The sequence below is a fragment of the Typopeltis vanoorti genome, chromosome 21, assembly GCF_054136105.1.
Source record: "Typopeltis vanoorti isolate ZY-2024b chromosome 21, IOZ_Tvanoo_1.0, whole genome shotgun sequence".
In the NCBI taxonomy this organism is placed as follows: domain Eukaryota; kingdom Metazoa; phylum Arthropoda; class Arachnida; order Uropygi; family Thelyphonidae; genus Typopeltis; species Typopeltis vanoorti.
The window spans coordinates 16543918-16564849 of NC_143569.1; the positions used below are offsets into that span (position 1 = coordinate 16543918).

Sequence of the window (20932 nt, forward strand, 5' to 3'; positions counted from 1 at the left end):
TGAAGCTTATAAACCTGGGAGTGATGTCAGATATAGAATGAAAGATTTGAGGCTATACTATTAAGTGTACCCTCTAAACTTTCTCATCACATCAGATACTTGCAATGTTGAAGAAAATAAGAAAATACTTATATGAATAAGGAAGTAATTTTCCCACTTTAAAAGGCTTTGGTAAGATCACATTTTGACTACTGTGCTTGAATATGGTTATCTGGTTTCAGAAGATCAGAAAATCAGAAGACAACTGAAAAGATTGAACAAAGGGTAACCAAGACAATACCTATAAAGTTATGCTGTGAGTAGAGACTGAAGGAAAGTGGTTTGAATTACTTCTCTCTATTGTTCAAACTTTGAGTAATAGAGAGGAGATATAATAGGAATATACAAGTTATTATTACTAAATCACTTAAGGAATTGACAACATAGATAAGAATATAAATTAAATTACACTTTAATAAATATTTCCGATATTTCGGCAATCTCATGTTGCCATCTTCAAAAGGAACTTACAAAAAAGGCACGTGCACGTAGGTACCACAACACAATAACTGAGAATGAAGTGATGATGAAGCTATTGTTCTCCTAAAAGTCCTGATGGTGCCGCCTAGCGGGCTATGTAGATGTTCTTGGCCGTTAGGCTGAAGGTCTGCTGATGTAAGCCTCCCAAATTTGGGGCAGTCTCATACAACCAAATTTGTTGAGGTTTGGAGAGTTTCTTAGGGCTGAGGCTAATTCCATGAATAATCTTTCAAATTTGAACTTGCTATGGTGTATTACTGTAGCTTTCTTCCACCGTATTCTGTGGCGTGTATCTTGTGGATATGTGCCACAGAATACGGGATACATCTGGATACGGTAGAAGAAAGCTACAGTAATAGAGAGGAGATATGATAGGAATATACAAGTTAGTATTACTAAATCACTTAAGGAATTGACAACGTAGATAAGAATATAAATTAAATTACACTTTAATAAATATTTCCAATATTTCAGCAACGTCACGTTGCCATCTTCAAAAGGAGCTTACAAAAAAGGCACTACAACACAGTAACTGAGAATGAAGTGATGAAGCTATTGTTCTACTAAAATAGTGTGGCGTGTATCCTGTGGATACACGCCACAGAATACGGGATACCTCTGGATACGGTGGAAGAAAGCTACTGTAATACACCATAGCAAGTTCAAATTTGAAAGACTATTCATGGAATCAGCCTCAGCCTTAAGAAACTCTCCAAAACATAACAAATTTGGTTGTATGAAACTGCACCAAAATTTGGGAAGCTTACATCAGCAGACCTTCAGCCCAATGGCCAAGAACACCTACATAGCCCGCTGGGGGAGGCACCATCAGGACTTTTAGGAGAACAATAGCTTCATCACTTCATTCTCAGTTACTGTGTTGTAGTGCCTATGTGCACATGCCTTTTTTGTAAGTTCCTTTTGAAGATGACAACGTGATGTTGCCAAAATATCGGAAATATTTATTAAAGTGTAATTTAATTTATATTCTTATCTATGTTGTCAATTCCTTAAGTGATTTAGTAATGCATAACCAACGTATAAGCTTGTCTACGAGAAATACAAGTTAGGTTTCTGGAAGTCCAGAAGTACAATCGACCATATTTTTACAATAAACATACTAGGCGAAAAATACATAGAACATAACAAAATAATCTGTCACAACTTCTTAGACCTTCATAAAGGAATAAAGAGATTTAATCCTCATCTGATATGAGAATTGAAATTAAAAATTACAGCAGTGAACCGTTCCAGGCAGAATGGGGGGTAAGACAGGGATGCATCTTGTCCCCTCTTCTTTTTAATTGTTTTCTGGAATATGTCATAGATGAAGCTCTTTATGAATATGACACCGAAATAGTAGTTGGCGGACTAAGAATAAATAACTTACGTTTCGCTGACAATATCAATATTCTGGCAGAAAGTGAAGAAGAATTACAAGAGATAACAGCCATGTTTTTGGAACATTAAAAAAATATGGATTATACATAAACCTCCAAAAAACAAAAACAGTGATTACCTCAAAATCAGACATTGAATTCTTAAAGATACGAATTGGCAATAAGTAAATTGAGAATGCAAAGAAGTTCATTTATCTAGGAAGCACGTTGAGTCAAGATGGTCATTCAAAAACTGACATTAAATACCGAATTGCTAAAGCAACCGTAGCCCTACAGAAGTTAAAACCATTGTGAGGAGATAACAGAATAGCAATCACAACCACTAAGACTAATTGACACCTTGGTGAATTCTGTCCTTTTGTATGGTTGTGAGGCCTGGACTTTATTGAAGGAAGATGAGAGGAGACTCAAGTCTTTCGAAATGAAAACTTACAGAAGACTTTTGAGAATTCCCTATACCACTCACGAAACCAATGAAAATGTCCGAAAACTGATCGACTCAATAGATGGGAGAAAAAGGGAAAATATTCTGACAGTCATCAGAAGAAGACAGATGAAATGGTTCGGACATGTGGAGAGGGCTAATGGCATTCCAAAGCAAACCCTAGAAGGAATCGTTCCGGGATCAAGGGTTAGGGGCCGACCTCGATTAAAATGGACTGATAACATCAAAAAATGGACAAATTCCTCCCTTTCTCAACTGACATCAAGAACAAGAGACCGAGACAACTGGAGGAGGCTAGCAAAGAGTATCACTTACCAGCAATGAATGACCCAACGGTTCATTTAGGACTATGGGAGAAGAAGAAGGGGTTCATATGGTATAAACACGAGTAAGAAGAACTGTGTGAAGTCTCACTAAGGTTCAATCTCAGTTCTTCTCTTTGTATGTAATGAGTGCATCCTCAGTGAATGCTTTCAAAGAGAGGTATGATAGGTATTTTGGTAGATTATTTGGAAAAGACCCTCTTTCACTGAGCCCTGATTCTATGGAGGAGGCTGCATAATGATAATAATAATACATTTCATTTCGTTTATTTATTTATTTTTGCTGCTGTTGTTGTTGTTCAAATGAGGTAAGTGAACACAAGTACAATTTTTACACTGAATAGATGCATTTTTATAAACTATCACATGTGTTTATATTTAAGTATCTCTCTCTCTCTCTCTCTCTCTCTCTCTGCTTATGAAAACCATTTTTTATATTTATATGAATAATCTTTAAATAATGTTAAAAATAAAATAAGGCAGATATATATACAGGAGACCAAAAATATTTTTACAAATATATTTCAATAATGAGAAGAAGATATAAGAATGCAATTATTCCACTAAATAAGGTTCTGATCAGACTGACCTCTGCACATAGATTATCTGCAGTTCGGGGGGTGGATAAGAATTCTGGCGATAGGGATTTACCAAACAAACACTAATGGGATGACTGAAAGGAGGTAAGGATGGTTTGATAAGTGGAGCAAAAGAATAATTAATGAATTTAAGGTATAGTATGAAAGGGAGTGTAGTGGTTTGAGCAGGGCAACCCCTAGGAATTTTGCCGTCCTATGCAGTAGCATATTTTGTCACCCCTTCCCTCTTATTTTTTGTATAGTTTATGCCAATTTTGCCATGCCAAAAAAACTTGCCGCCCCATGCAAATGCACGTCTTGCACTGTTGGTAGCACTGGCCCTGAGTTTGAGCATACTCCTACAATGAGTCATGTACTTCATGAGAAAAGGGATCTGATAATAATAATCTACATATAAAAGATAATTAAATGATGCATTAAAATTATGGTGAGATGATAATAAACTAATTGTATTGTAACTGTGCTCTATATTTAAAATGAATAAGTCATTCAGCATTAAATCAATAATTTCAAGAGTATGAAAAACAATTTTTTTTTAAACTTAAAACAATATTTAGCATTCTAACATAACAAGAGTAAACATATTTCTGTTGAATTCATCCACTGTATGTATATATATATATATATATATATATATATACATACACAGTTAGACAGTATGCTTAAAAATACAATCAGAGAAGATTAAAAAGAAAATAATTAACTTGAATCTCATATGCTGCTGGCAGAAATTATTTTTTCTACTAATAGCAGTTTTGGCCTCATGTGGTTCCTTTCTTTAGCACTCTATACTATACTGTTTGTTCATAAAATTTATCTGAGTGGTTTACATTAATATAGAGATGTATTCGAGTTATAAGAGGGATATCTGGAAAATTCTTATAAACGCATAGAACAAGAAAGAACATACTAGTAGCAGAGTTATGAAAGTAACTTATGTTCTTATATTCTTGTATGTTCTTTCTTGTGGTTATATCAGTTGCTTTAATATCATTTTGTTCTAGGTGTTCATCAGAACTTTCCAGACCCCCCCATAAATAAATAAAAAAAAAAAAACACCTAATCCCTAATCACCAGAAAAGTAAGAAGTGAACCCAATGATACAAAACCAACAATGCTAGATGGTTTAAATGCCTTTATGCGCTCTTAACTATATAATGTATACATTTTGTTCAAAATAATAACATGCAGTAATCATTTAGATCATACTCATAAAAAAAAAACTGTTACCTCTGCAATCATTCATCCAGCTGCTAGCTCATCATTAGCATGATCAGCTGCAGAGATAATGGTTTGGAGTATGATTCAAATAATTAATTCAAATTCAAAAATGTTTTTCTTTCTCTTTTTATTATTTTTACGACATGAATCCCAATCACAGAAGACTTTTAGCCTATAATATATATGCATATAGTTTTCAAGCCATTTCATTTCAGCCCAGAATGGGATTTAAACCCACAGCCTGTTGGTTGGAAAGTGTGTACACTACCCACTTGTCCAATCAGGTTGGTTATTGCTAATGAGTGGCTGAATATCTTGGATTTACTGCATATTACATTTAACAATGATTTTTTTTTTTTAGATTTTCCTTGAAATTCTATCAAAAAAAAAACAGTAAAAATCTATTAGCAAAATTATTTAATAAAAGTAAATTTTAAAAATATCATTTTTATTAGATGTACAGTTTATAAGTTTAATGACAAAATGCATACCACAGTCAAAATACACTAACCTTCCTAACTCCCCTCCCCCCCACACACAATAGTGTAACTATATTCTAATAATGCATTACTTTCATAAAAAATATTATGGAAAACATATAGCAAATGGAACTGTGAAGAACAAAAAAGTGATGACTAAAAAATAATAATAATTAAATACAAAAGCTTAATATTTCCAGTTAAGTATAATTAAGAACAATTCTACATTTCTTTTATATTAAAACTCTTGAAGTCAAAATTACATCTTATGTAACCATCAGGGTGTGTATTGTTAAAGAAATGGTGGTCAAATCATGGCTCATGAGCCACAGTTTTTGGTGGCTCTCAAGGTTGTTTACCAAGGCTCTTGAGGCAATTTTGGTATTTATTGTGTTTATCATAAAAGACTAGTTTTAAAATTTACTTTTATTAAATAATTTTGCTAATAGATTTTTAATGTTTTTTTTTTGATAGATTCATGATACATGAAGAACATTTTTTCAGGGACATAAATACATATAATAACATACATAAAATACAATATGTACAAATACATATAATATTTTTCATAATATGTACAAATATTAAAAAAATGAAGAAAATTTGAATTGACAATAAAACATGTCATGTGTATGACATGTTATTCTGTAACAAGCGCCGATAGAATAATATAATTAACAGCAATCGCCACTAACCAGAATCCAGCGGTACCCCTGATGTTACCCTGTGTGCACTGCGCTTATAAATTGGTTTCTATTGTGAAATATTGAAGTGACAGAACAAACGAAGTGTAAGAAATGAAAATATTAAGAGGATAAATAGAGTTTTTAAACCTTCTATGAGTACTAATTAAGCAGTGTAATAATGTTAGTATAATATATATCTGTATGTATTTTTAAAAATTAAATTTTTTAGGAAATATCATGTGGCTCATGAACATCTGAAAGCATTCTATGCAGTTCTTGGGCCTAGAAAATTTGGCCACCCTTGAATCATGCTGATTTGATTTTTATTTTATTTGAATATATTTTATGAATTTTATTTTTTATGCTCTCAATACAGAAATATTAACATACTCTCAAGGTTGGAATTCAATCATGCCAAAACAAAACAGAATATTCTTTGCCAGTAAACTCTCCTACCTGAGTAATTTATACACCAAAAATCAGCCAATGTTGTATACAAATAAATACTAATTTTTTTACATCACCACATGGTCTCACAGACTTCTGTTATTAATAATGGACCAACAGGATCAATTATGACCAAGCTGTATTCCAATAATGTTCATGTACCTTTAGTACAATAATGTAACTCTGAGTTTTACAAAGGTCCATGCAAGCTTGAAATCCAAGCAACCTTGTATTAAACCTAATCATCCAGAAAGTCTTGCCTTGATGAAGTCAGTGCACCAGACATAATGTGTGCATAATTTGAATGCTTTGTATATTATGAGGGAAAAAAAATAAACATATTATCCAATTAATCTAAATTGTTTCTTTTTTATCAATCTATTATGGCATTGTAATACACCAAAAGCAATTAATATCTAACAGCTGAAAGTTATACATATTGCTATTATTCGTTATAAGCCAAATTTCTTCAAACCTCAAGGACTGGTTAACCTAAGTTTGAGATACAGTTACTATACATCATCATGTGGTTTGTATTCTAATCAGTCTGTTAATGGAAATATCACATTTCTGATTTATTAATATCTCAATTTAAAATATAGTGAGGTGCTTTCAGCTCAGATCTAAGATGGACGATCATTAATGTCACTTTTCTTTCAAAAAAATCATTTGTTGTATGTATGCAGTTGCTAGGCAATTAGATATATCAACACTAGATTATATTTTTGTGAAATGTACAGTTGGTAACAGCAAACTCTTGCATGAAAGAGCTGATAAAAGATCTGGAACTGATGGTGGACAAGGACTTAAAATCTGAGAAACACTGCTAAAATTGTAAGAACATTACAACAGATTATAGCAATGATGCAGAGGAGACTGATATGTAGAAATAAAGATGATATAGTTATTTCCCTTGTATAAGGCCTTGATCAGACCACATGTGGTTTACTCTGCACAGATGTAGTCACTAAGTTTTCAAGTGACGAGGATAGATTGCAAATGGTTCAGAGATAATCAACATTTCTGGTTTTATAAATGTCTGATATTAAGAAAGCTTGAGCAAATGGAATTTGCAAAGCCTACCAGATAGAAAGATCAGGGATATAACAGACACATAAATTGGTAAGATTTACATCATGTTGATACTGGATTAATGTGGAAGAACAGGCCATCCATGAAGCTGTATAAGGAGTATGACTGAATAGGAGAATGAGAAGGTTCTTTGCATGGAGTAAATGATAAGTGAAATTAATTTCCTGAGAGCATAGTGAATTTGAAAAAGGTAAACGAGTTTAAGGCATAGTTCACTATCACACATACACAATGAGTTTGTGTATTGTGTGAATTGGAATGTACTGATTCCAAGAGTGTCTAATAATAATAATAATAATTCAGTCAAAAGGAAATTTTAGATAATCTTTAAATGTTGTTTAGTAGCAGCACCAGAAACCAAAAATTACAAGGTTATATAATAGCATAGACCTATAACATAGGTCACACAAGATCTATACTATAGGTATAGATTGAGATCCAGTTTCACTACATTTATGCAAACTTGGTGATTAGCACTAAAGTTACCTCAAAATAAATAAATAAATAAATAAAATAATAGTGGTTGCTGTTTGGGATTCACAGCTAAAGCAACAGACTATTCAAGCACCGGTTCTTTTCGCAAAAGGCTCTCCAAATTTATAACCGTGCCAGCCAAGCTTTGCTCAGGGAACAAATCGCCACTACTTGCCGTTCCTGAATGACGCTAACTTAGCTATCCAGGCACTCGAAGAAGAGCTTTCCAGCACCTTAAACCACGAGATTTGGTCAATTTTATACGACATCTTGTGCACTGCTGCTGATAAAGAATTTTAAAAAATGCGAGAATAACACATCAAGAAATTTGAGAATTTAAAAAAAGAACTCGGCCTCCAAACCACAACTTCCTACCGACACAGTAGTCAACCATTCATCAATTAGTTTGAAACCTGAAGCACTCGACTCTCTCACGTGGCCACAACTTCGCCATTGTGCCCAGAAGAATACCTGCTGAAGACATTATGATACAAACTGAACACAGGATACGACACCTTCCAAACCACATCGCCAACGATATTAGACTGGATGTAGCTTGTGTTCTGACCAAAGCAAAACCACCAAAAACCAACATGCCCAATAAGGAATTCAAAGCTCTGCAAGAATTAAAGAAAAACAAGGAAACAATAATCACCAAAGTGGATAAAGGGAACACCACAGTATTGCTTAACCAAACGGATTACACAGGTAAGCTTAATGCTCTATTGTTAGATCGGGTTATTTACCTCCCTATCGAGTACAATCCCACCAACTCACAAATTAGAAAACTCCACAGGCTCCTTAAGAAGGTCACTTCTTGGCCTGTAGACATCACTAATAAATTAAAACCATTTAACTCTACACACCCCCGTATATATGACTCCCAAAAATACATAAAGAAAATGTGCCATTACGTCCCATAGTGGATGGCATTGATTCCCCCACATACAAACTAGCTAAACATTTGGCCAAAGCTCTCACACACTATACTGGCAACACATCTTCACACATAAAAAACTCAGCCCACTTCAAAGCCAGCATAGAAAACCTTATACTCCAACACACTGACTTAATGGTCAGTTTTGATGTCATCCTTATTCACAAATGTCCCACTCAAAGAATCCTTAGAGCTAATCCAAGCAAAATTTCCACCTGATATCACAGCCCTATTTCAGTTCACAATGAACTCAGGATATTTTGTTTGGCAAGGAAAATTTTACAAACAAATAGAGGGGACAGCCATGGGCTCACCACTCTCCCCACCCTTGGCCAACTTTTTTATGGAGACTTTTGAAGAGAAAGCCTTAACTCTATCCCACAAAAACCAACCATACGGCTTCGCTATGTTGATGATGTGTTCGCTATTTGGCCACATGGCTATGATGCACTCCTCTCCTTCCTAACACACTTAAAGAACCAACACCCCAGAATCAAGTTCACCCTGGAAGAAGAAGAAGAAAACAATTGCCTTCCCTTCTTAGACACACTAGTCACCCGTCAGCCTGATGGAACCTTGGTTTTCTCAGTTTATAGAAAACTCACCCACACAGGCAGATACATCCACCAACAATCCCCCCCCCCCAATCTCACAACAATATGGAGTCATTAAGACACTACACAACAGGGCTAAATTTATCTGTTCAAATGACAATGCCCTAACCACAGAAACTAAACCACATTCTCAACACTTTCTCAGCTAATGGCTACCCCCCCACCCAAAAAAAAAAAAATCCAAAAAATATTGAAACCAATAAACCACAACCCCCCCCCCCCTTCACAACAAGGAGTACTCTAAATCCATCACCATTCCCTATATTTGAGGCACCTCGGAAAAAATTACAAAAATCCTAAAAAAACATGACTTGACTTCTTGTTACAGACCATATAGAAAATTGGCATCCCTTATCTGCTCCACTAAAGACCAACCTCCTTCCCTAGACCTACCTGGTGTATGTATACCAGGTCCCTTGCAGCTGTATGCTGTCCTACTTTGGCCAAACAGGCAGGACAGCTAATAACAGAATTTCAGAACACAAGGACTACATCCGGTTTCACCAATATAGCTGCTCTGGTCTTGCAGACCATGCTCTGGATACCCGCCATAGAATACGGTGGAAGAAAGCTACGATAATACACCGTAGTAAATTCTAATACGAAAGGCTATTCATGGAAGCAGCCTCAACCCTAAGAAACAATCCAAACCTCAACAAATTTGGTTGCATGAGACTGCCCCAAATTTGGAAAACCTACATCAGAAGACCTTCAGCCCAAATGGCCAAGAATACCTACATTGCCTGCTAGGGAGCACCATCAGGACGTTTAGGAGAAAGAATAGCTTCCTGCTTCGTCCTCATTTACTGTGTATTGTGCTTGTGTGCACGCGTCTTGTTTCTGAGTTCCTGTGAAAATGGCAACGTGACATTGCTGAAATATTGGAAGTGTATTAAAATAAATTTTAATGTATATTCTATTGTACATTGTAATTTCCTTAAGCTATTTAGTAAGACTATGAGACCAGTGTGGTATGTTTGTAAAACTACATACATTCTCATGGCCAGTTTGCTTGTTTCGTACAATGAAAACCAGAGTTCTAAGAAAAATCTTTCCACACTCTGTATGAGATCAGCTAACTTACCTTCAGTTAAAAAGCCCTTATAAAAGTTATCTGCATCCTAGACAAGATAATTTAATTTGGGTCTTAAAAACAAACGAGCATCATCATCATCAATACCGACTAAGCTACAGAGGCTACCAATAATAACAATAAAACCACAAAGAATGTATATGTGAGAATAGGAATAAGTATATGACACTGTATTATTCTTTCAGTATGTCCCAAATATAACTATAAAATTTATATTATCAAGTTGTTACAAATATTTTTGTTTAAATGATATTAAAATAGTATTCCTACCTCAACCTTTCCAGTCTGTAGAACTGATACAAAGTCTAAGACAGAACCTCCTATAATAACCTATAATAATATTTACAAAGAAAACTTTTGAATGATTAAAAATCAACATTACTAGTATGCAGATTTAAAATATACACTCTTATGAGAAGAAAGAAAATTGTATTAATCAAATTTTTTAAGTAGAATGTCAATCTGTCAATAAAAATATATACAACAAAAGATACAACTATAATCTTTGTTAGCCATTTAGCAAAATGTACTTTGCCCAAAATCAAATAAACAGCTGTAGAGCTTACCTATTTACATATGTTACAATTCAAAATAGCAGTTTGTTTATCAGTCTGGAAATTTCATATTCAAAAATTATTAACTTATTAATTTTCAGTTTCAAGACTTGTTTGAGATGCATTTATGAAATTTAAAAATCATTATGATCATGGGAGAAAAAAAACTAAATGTTTGGGATGATAGTTCTGTGGAAGAGATTCTGCCATATTTTGTCTATTTTTTCATGAAGGACTTCTGTTTATTATTTATAATTTAATAACTGAAATATCTGATTTGTTTTTGTAAGTCATAGATTTGGTAAAATAACATTTACTTATGGGAAGGAAGATAGAGAAGGGGAAAAAAATTTTTTTTAATACCTTCCTTTCTTAAGGAATAAAGCTGATAAAAGCTACTTTTATGAACATAAAGCTCATAGAAGATAATTATCATTTTAATTTTGTTGTGGTTGTTATTTTTAGTGTTGCAATTTCACCCATAAAAGGATGAAAACAGATAGTAAAGTAATAACCATCATAAGCTAACAGTTTGAGATGGGAGACCACTGTTAGCATTTTTCCTTCACTATGTTTCTGCTGCAATTTGAAAAAGATTTGTTTCATATGAAAGGTAGAACAGAAAAATTAAAAGGAGGAAGAGGAACAGTTAATAAAGTAAGTTTAAAATTTGACTTGCAAAAGGATGGTGATAAGTTAGCATTCATGTTTTCACAGATTTAAAAAAAAAAGTGGTAGTAGAACTACTTGCTAACTGAGATGAAAAATGACTACAGACAACTAGCTAGCACTTGGTGGATGAGAGTAATGTTTTTATTTTGACAGGAATAGGCTATGGATTTGAATTTTACAGTAGTAATGGATTTTTATAAAATACTTTCCAGCCATGAAAATGCATTAGTGCTGTCCAGAAAAACAAACTAGATAGTAGTTGATTTTCACTGTCCAGTGCAATTAATGTTGAATTATGAAATTAACACCAAGTTAGTGGAGACCTAAGTGGCATAAAAGTATTTCACCTCATGGACAGATGGCTCTGGTTTATTTAAACTTGGCATGTCCTCAATACTACTACTACAGAAATTCAACTTTTGTGAGGACTTACATGAAAAAAAAAAAAGCATACAGAGGAGGCAGAAGCATAAAGAAGAAAATACACATCAATGTAGAACAAATCAGCAAGAGAAATCATTAATTAATCTAAATGGTTACTCCTGAAGTGGGTCTAAGATTTTTTAAGGAGGTTTTAGAGAGAACTTTATCAAATATGGAAACAATAATTAATAGCAGCAATGAAAACATCATAATGTTCTCACTGCTGAGACGAGATATATTTCTGCGAGGGAAGGCTCAAAGTTGCTACTGTTAGTAATGGAAACAAAATCTCCTCTTTTATGAGGACCTTGGGTGTCATCAAGGATCAGGTTAGATTTTTTTTTTTTTTTATTGGAAAAAATGGAACAAGATGGATTCTGGAAAAATGAAAATTGACAAGATCATTCAATGTTTTCAGTGTTCTGCATTCCTTATTCTGAAGAGTGCAGAACACTGAAAATGAAAGATCATTAATATACAGAAGACAGAAAATACTAGTTAAAAAATGGAATCATGACGTTGTCCAGCAACACTTTAGTTGAGAAGTCTAACAGACTTCTGAGACAAAGGTCGTTCCCTCTCAAAACATAAGGAAACAAGTGACCTTATGTGTTGAGAGTTACAGCATATCGATCATTAATGCTGGAACATCCCACCATATGCCTCTGAAATTTAAAATGCAGAAAACTGGATTTCTCAGAATCTTTCCATGCACTCATCAAAAGGTAAGTAAAATGAGCCAAAAAAAAAAATCCTGTAGAATGGCTATGGCAGAGTTCATATTAGCACTTACTCCAACTTGCTTACCAAAAGCCTTGAAAAAAACCATTTTTGGTCTCCAGAACAGGATTCCCAGATGAACATGATGCTGAACTAAGTTTCTTGCCATTTTTTTATCAATGGTCAATAAATAACATATCTAACAATAAACAAACAAACACCTGAATGCTACATTTATCTATGCATGTCCTGAATTATTTATTTTTTATTTTTTCTGAAAGCAAAGTGCTTATAGAGAAGGAGAGTAAGGTAGGCAAGTTTGTGAAGGGAGAGGTGAGTGGCATTGAATGAAGAAAATAAGAGAGAAGGAAACATAGAGTGGACAAGGAAATTTGAGAGGCCAGGGTGGACATTTCAAGAAAAGTGTAGATGATGGTTTCAGGAGTAGATGTGTGAGTATGCAAGAAAGGATTAATACAGTTAAGAATGTGGGGATGATATTTAGGGGAGGAGTGTAATATCGGTGATGTTAGGGATGGACAGAGGAGAGTGTAGAGGAATAATGTCCAAAAAGTAAGGTTAATGGGACATGTTATAGAAACAGGAATGAGCTAGTGTGTACATAAGGGAGAGATCAAGAGACCTAAAAGTCTAACTGACATGAGGCAAGCAAGAGAGAGAGAGAGAGAGAGAGAGATGAGGGAAAGTTATAGAATGAGAGGATAGAGAGAAACCTCCAAAGAGAGTACAGTAGCAAGGGATAGAGAGATAAGAGAAAATCAGTTAAGTGAGAGAACAAGGAGGAAGGGTGCCAAGTGGGGAAGGGGAATGAGGAGGGGCTTTTTTGCATGGAAAGTGGTTAGACCATGGAATGCATTGCTTGAGGCTAGTGAAAGTGCAGACAGTGAACAAGTTTATGGAATGGTATGAGAAACCTTTGCGTTTTCTAAGATGAGTTACCTACAGTGAGTCCATGGAGATCATAAATAATAAGTGCTCAACAAAATATGCAAAACCCTACTCACCATGCAAAAAAAATGCACTCACCCAAGACACTCCTCTCCATTTTTTTAATAATATGTCCCAGTAAATCAACTTTTATTAAAGTTAAAAGGATTTTGTTCAGAAAGTTATTTTTTATTAAATAAAAAAATATTATAATTTGCAAGTCTACAGCTACTCACCAGGGGACAAAATCCACTTGTTGTGGGCAAGTGTATTTGTTGAGCCCTGATAATAATAATATATTTGGTAATAACTGTTTTACATACTATATGTTATTTTTGTTTATTGTAAATCATCTCAATTTTATATGAAATAATAATATTCACTTTTATTGCTATCCCAGCTTCATCATCTACCAAACAAAAAATACAACTAAATAATAAATATTTTACTACACCCTATGTACCTGTAGAAATGATGCTCCATACAACATTTCTCTGTCACTGACAAACAGAACTTTTAGAAGCCTTTCTGCAACCACTTCCAAGCTGAGCTCTGGCATGATCAAGTAGGTTACTGTCTTCTGAAAACTTGGGTTTTAACTTTTTTTCATTCAAACACATTAGCCCATAGAACTCACATTATTACAAACAATAATACAAATCAGGTTTAGAGCTACAAGATGACAACAGTTGTGTTCTTTCTGAAAACATATGCAATTCACAATCAGGAATATAATTTAGGTATAACACTAACCACCTTAATCTAAAAAATTATGGCTATGATAGCCAATCTGGGTAGGTTGTAAGCATTAAGGGCCTGTAATAAGTATCATGGATTAGAGAAGATTAAATAAGAATTCCACCCATGAAAAACTGTAAACCTCATCATCATTAAATTTCTGGCATGTACCCTCAGGGAAGGGGGTTTACAGGATGACAGGACAGCATTATTCCACCCATGAAAAATTGTAAACCTCATCATCATTAAATTTCTGGCATGTACCCTCAGGGAAGGGGGTTTACAGGATGACAGGACAGCATTATATGAAAAAAGTTACATCATTACTAACTTCCAACTGACAGTTTTCCTCCAAATTAATCTGTTACTTGTCAAGACTCCAATATTATCAAATCTTATACTTCTGTCTTCTATGGCACCTTTTACTGTATCAATCACATGAATCTTGGTTTCCTCTGGGTCTTTTTCCTGCCAAATTTGCAAAGATCACTTGCTTTGCTAATCTTTCTTCTCCCATTCTGTTCAAGTGACCATACCACCTGAAATTATTTCTATTAACAGACTACTAAATTTTAACAATATCAAGTTCTTTCCTAGTATCCTCATTTTTAATATGATACTGCTATTAATGCCATCTGTTCACTTCCCTAGTCTTTCTTAGAACTCTCATGTCTGTGATCTCCAGTCTTTGATCAAGTGTTTTATTTCTAATGAGCTCTAAGATCCATAGGTTAAAGGTGGTTTGAACACTGTCTTGTATACAGCTAGTTTAGTGTTTTAAATGATTTCTCTCTTATTCCATGTAAATTTATTCAGCTGACTTCCTACCATATCAACTTTGCTAATAAATTAAATATTTCTATATTTAATTTGCCATCTTCATTAAAAATTGTGCCTAAATAACCGAAATGTTTCTGGTTCTACAGGTTCTTCATTCAGGATGCTGTTGATGCTTTCAATGGTTCTGCCTATTTTCATTACCTTTGCTTTTTAATTGCTGATTTTCATAACCAATTTATTACAACAGTTATTCAATTTAGTCAGGGAATCTCAAACTTGTACTGGATTTTTTTAGAAATATAACATAATTTGCATAAAGTGAAGAGTTCAGATTAACATCTCTGATACCATATCTTCACAAAGCAATTGACACCCTAATAAACAGTATTATTATTATTATTATTATTATTATTTCGGGCTACTCCAGGGAGTCCTTATACTCATCGAGGGAGGCCCTAAACATCAAGTCCACACAACTATTCGACATTCTCACAGTATCTATCATACCTTACCTTGAACTCGCTCACTGTCATAGCACCCACAACAGACTCTGGCAGCTTATTCCACTCATTTACCACTCTAAAAGTAAAGAACCCAGCTCTAATACCCCTGCTAACCACACTCTTGCCCAGCTTCCATAGGTGTCCCCTAGTTCTCCCACCGCCAGTCCTGATCTCAAAAATATCCTCTGAATTAATCTTATAGAAACCTTTCAATAATTTGAATGTCTCAATCATATCTCCCCTTTTCTGGCTATCAACTAGTTTCTGCAACCCACAAATCTTCTACCTGTTCTCATATGGTTCATTCCATAGACCTGCTATCATCTTAGTCACTCGCATCTGGATCCTCTCCACCTCCTCCCCATCAAGAAGGAACCGAGGTGACCAAATCTGGGCACAGTAGTCAAGATGAGGTCTTATCAGGGCTCGGTACAGAGGTACAATAACTTGCTTGCTTCTGCTCGTCAAGGTATTTTTCAACAACCAAGTGAGCTGATGAGCTGATTTAGCTACTTTTGCAATGTGCCCCCTAAACTTCATCTCCCTATCCACCAACACTCCCAAGTCCCTGGGTACTGTTCCACCAATGTGGTATACTGCTGCTAATCTTTTCACCCCAAAATGCATAACCTTACATTTTGTCACATTAAATTGACATCCATTCTCTATCTAAGTCATCCTGCAAGACTTTCACATCTTCTGCATTCACTATCGCCCTACCCAACTTTGCATAATCAGCGAACAAATGAACTGTTCCACTTAGATCCTTCCCTATATCGTTAATGAACAGATTAAACAGCAGTGGTCCAACCCTGCAGCACCACTAGTCACAGGCCGTCTTTTGGACTCTACTCCTGAATAAACTACTCTTTGATGTCTCTCCATCAACCACCCACCTATCCATCTCACCAACCCTATATCCATTTCCATATGTTGTAGTTTACGGATTAGAATTCCGTGTGGTATCCTGTCAAACGCTTTTGCCAGGTCCAGCAGTATCACTGTAAACCCATTTCCCTTATCCAGTTCTGTCATCACCTTGTTATAAAACTGGAGCAAGTTACTGAGGCATGATCTACCCTTCACAAAGCCATGGTGTCCCCTGTACAGTATCTCATTTGAATCAATCCATTCCTGTATTTTTCCCTTGACTACTTTTTCCAAGACCTTGACAACGACTCCTGACATGCTGATTGGTCGGTAATTTGCCACCATAGTCTTGGATCCTCCTTTATGCAGTGAAACTATTTTCCCCTCTTTCCACGCCTTCAGGACTAAACCAGACCCGAGACTCAGATTAAACAACATGGTCAAGGACACTGATAATTCCTTAGCCGCTTCACGTAAGACCCGTGCCAGTATACCATCCAATCCCACAGATGTATTCACATTAAGGTTCTGTAATAGACTAGTCACCTCCACTTCATTCATCACAACCCGTATAAACTAATGGTTCCTTCATTTTTTCAATGTCACCACCTGGATGATATACTTTTGCAAAGTGCGCGCTCAGTAACTCCACTATATCGACTGGTTCAGTGACCTCCTTACCATCGTCGTTCCTTAAAATCATTTTGCCATGTACAGCGTTTTTCTTGCTTGCAGCATATTGAAAGAACTGTTTGGGATTCTCTTTAGCTTGCATTGCTAGTTTCCTTTCATAATCGGCTTTTGCTGTTTTTACCACACTCGTTACCCTTCTGGCCTGCACTTTATACCATTCGTGTGCCTACAGGTCACCCCTTTCTTTAAATTCCCTCCACAGTTGTTTCTTTTTTTGCAGCTCAAGCTTAATGGTGTTATTCATCCATTTAACCCCTACTTGTTTTACTATTCGGACCCGAGGTAAACAATCAGCCATAACCTCCTGTAAATGCTCCTTGACCACTTCCCATGCTCTATCGACGTCCAGCCCTTGCAGTTGTACATGCCATGGCACTGATCCAAGCAATCTCCTAAGCTTGTCATACTTGCCAGCACGGTAATTCCACATATACCCCGTCTTAATCGAAAATTCCACACCTTTAGCCACCTGCCAGGTCAAGACCTTATGCTCACTCTCACCAATAGGTGGCAACATGGTCATATTCATTACAGTCAAATTCTCAGATGCTATTAGCAGGTCAAGCACTCTCAAACCTCTAGTATTTTCAATTACATGCTGTCTCAGATAGTTATCCCTTAATAATTGAATAAAATCCATTTTCTTCCTCACAAGTGCCTTTTCCTCCTTCCAATCAATGTTACCATAGTTGAAATCCCCCATAATAATTACTCTCCTTCCACTCATTTCATCAATTTCTTTATGCATATTATCTCCACCATCTATTCCATCACCTGGTCTATAGCAGCACCCAACTGTATATTTTGTTCTGCCAGTCTCAATCTCACACCAAATAGCCTCAAATGAGCTCCTTTCACTATCCTGCAATACAACTACAATTCTCCTTGGCTGCAGTTCATCAGCTATCATCAATAACACCCCTCCCCCCATTTTATTCTCTCTATCCCCCCTAAACACACTATAACGTACTCTATCCCAATAACTATGTCATCTTCCATCAGCCATGTTTCACTAATGCCAATAACCTGTGGCCAGGAAGAGCCAATCAAGGCCAAAAATTCTTCCTTCTTGTTCCTAATACTCCTGGCATTAGTATACATGAAATGCAGTGATCCCTTTGTCCTACCCCTATCTTGATGCGTTATTCTAAATGTCCCATTCCCATTTTTTGTCCTTAGTGCTGGCTTGGGTGCATTATATACATTTTTACACTCAACTGTCTCACTGAAGTTTGCATATCCCCCCCCCCCCCCCGTCCATCCTTGGTAGTTCTAGTTTCCCTGGTTCTGCACATCCATTTTCACTTCATTCAGCAACACTTTTTCCAGTCTCCGCACACCAAGTCCATTCAAATGCAGGCCATCCATCTTGTATAAGTCCTTTCATCCATCAAACTCATTCCACATGTCCACGAATTCCACACCACACCGTCTGCATAACCTGTGCATAATGTCATTTGCGATTATTGCCCTCCTTCTAAACTCCTCTCTGTCATACTGCGGCAAAAGACTCACCATTTTAACTCTGTCACTCTTTTCTTTCGCAACCTTTAACAATACTTTCAAGTCCTCTCTCATAAAAAATTTATCTTCTTTCAATTCATTCGTATCCGCCACAATTATTAATTCTTTCACCCTGTTTTTGCACTCTAATACTCTCACTTACATCCTTAAATTTCGCACCCGGTAAGTACGATTTAGTTACACTCCCATCTATCACTCTTCTTAATAACGAGTCACCATACAACACTCTTTCCTTCATTACAGAAACTCTCCCACTCTTACGCTGTTTATTTACGTTAGTCGAATCACTCTGGAAAGAGTTTTGCAGGTGCTGTAATTGCCGTTGCGCATTTTGTATCACTGCGTGCAACCTAGCGATCTCGCTTCCTACACATAATTCCTCATTTTTTTTTTTTATCATTTAAACCATTTTCTCTTTCTGTATAGTTGCTCTCACTCTTTCTTAGATCTGCGCTCTCATTGCCATCTTGTACATCGTAATTCCCTATCAAGCCACTCTTTTCACTTTCATTCTGGCTTTCTTCAACCATAACTGTCTCACAACCTGACACATACTTCAACTCCTCACTTTGCTTACACTTTCTGCACATTCTCCCACCACTATCACTTTCAATCCAAACTCCAGCCTCATTTGGGAATGCATACATTCCACACAAATCACATTGGACAAATTCTCTCACATTATAGTTTTTGAACAATGCCGTCATATTTTTGGATGCCATTATCTTACGTTGCATTGGCGCCATATTCAAATCTATGAGACGTATCGTTAAATACTGAATTAAATAACGGAACACACCAAAATCACACAGACACAACACGCTACCAAAATTGGACAATATTATTATTATTATTATTATTCAGGCCTCCAAGGAGTCAAAAGACTCATCGAGGGAGGTCCTTCCTAAGACATAAAGTCTGTCAAGACTCATCGAGGGGAGGTCCCCCCTGAGAAACACAAAGTCTATCATACCACTCTTTAAACTCACTGACCGTTCTCGCTCCCACCACTCCATCAGGCAATGCATTCCATGGCTCAACCACCCTCCACACAAAGAAACCACTCCTTACCCTCTTGCATACAGTTTCCTTTCGTAACTTCCAGGGATGGCCTCTTGTCATCACTCCTTCCCGCTGTTCAACCAAGCGAAAGAACTCACCAGTGTCAACCCTGTAATCACCTCTCAACAGTTTAAAAGTCTCAATCATATCACCTCTCCTTCTTCTATCCACCAAACTCTGCAGTCCACATTCTCTCAGCCGATCCTCATAACTATCCTTGTACAGTCCTGAAACCATCTTTGTTATCCGTCTTTGTATCCTTTCCACAGTTAATTTATCCCCTTCAAATCCTGGGGACCAAATCTGAGAACAATAGTCCAAGTGTGGTCTGATCAGAGACTTATACAACGGAATGATAACCCTCTTATCTCTGCAGGTTAGTGTCCTTCTCATAATAGCAGCAATCCTCTGTGTTACCTTCACCACCTTTGCAATATGTCCCCTAAACTTCAGGTTTCTATCAATCATCAACCCCAGATCTCTTGTCTCCCCTACTTCCTCCAGTATAACTCCTCCCATAGAGTATGCAGCATCCCATCGATGTTTTCAAAACCTCAAGACCTTACATTTTGCTGCATTAAACTGACACCCCCATTCATTTGCCCATCTATCTAGCTTATTTAAATCCTCTTGCAGGGCTACCACATCTGCACTATTACTAATAATCCTTCCCAGCTTTGCATCATCTGCAAACAACTGAATATCCCCCTGCAATCCACTGGCTATGTCATTGATATAAAGGTTAAACAATATAGGTCCTAGTACTGAGCCCTGTGGCCACTTGTAACCCTCTGCCTCCTGGAAACTGTTCCACCATACACAACTCTCTGATACCTATCAGACAGCCAATCCTGAATCCAGTTGACCAATCTGACATCCAGACCCATGTGCTGCAACTTAAATATCAGCTTATCATGTGGCACCCTGTCAAATGCCTTCGCCAAGTCTAAGAAAATTGCAGTATATGCCTTTCCGTCATCTAATGTTCTTGAAACTTTATTATAAAAGGCTAGCATATTGCTAAAACAAGAGCTTCCTTTCACAAATCCATGTTGATTCTCACAGATAACATTACCCTCATCTGCCCAATGCTGTATACGGTCCCTCACTACTTTC

General features: G+C 36.1%; 1 protein-coding gene across 4 annotated transcripts in view; it reads right to left on the reverse strand.

The window, feature by feature from the left end:
- Window positions 1-20932, reverse strand: part of LOC150094647 (uncharacterized) — a 628041-nt gene that overhangs the window by 313777 nt on the left and 293332 nt on the right. For all 4 annotated transcript variants that reach the window (XM_090411495.1, XM_090411492.1, XM_090411494.1 and 1 more), the window contains exon 12: window positions 10600-10659. In XM_090411495.1, coding sequence (XP_090267621.1) covers window positions 10600-10659 — 60 coding nt within the window. The remainder of the gene's footprint in view (window positions 1-10599; window positions 10660-20932) is intronic.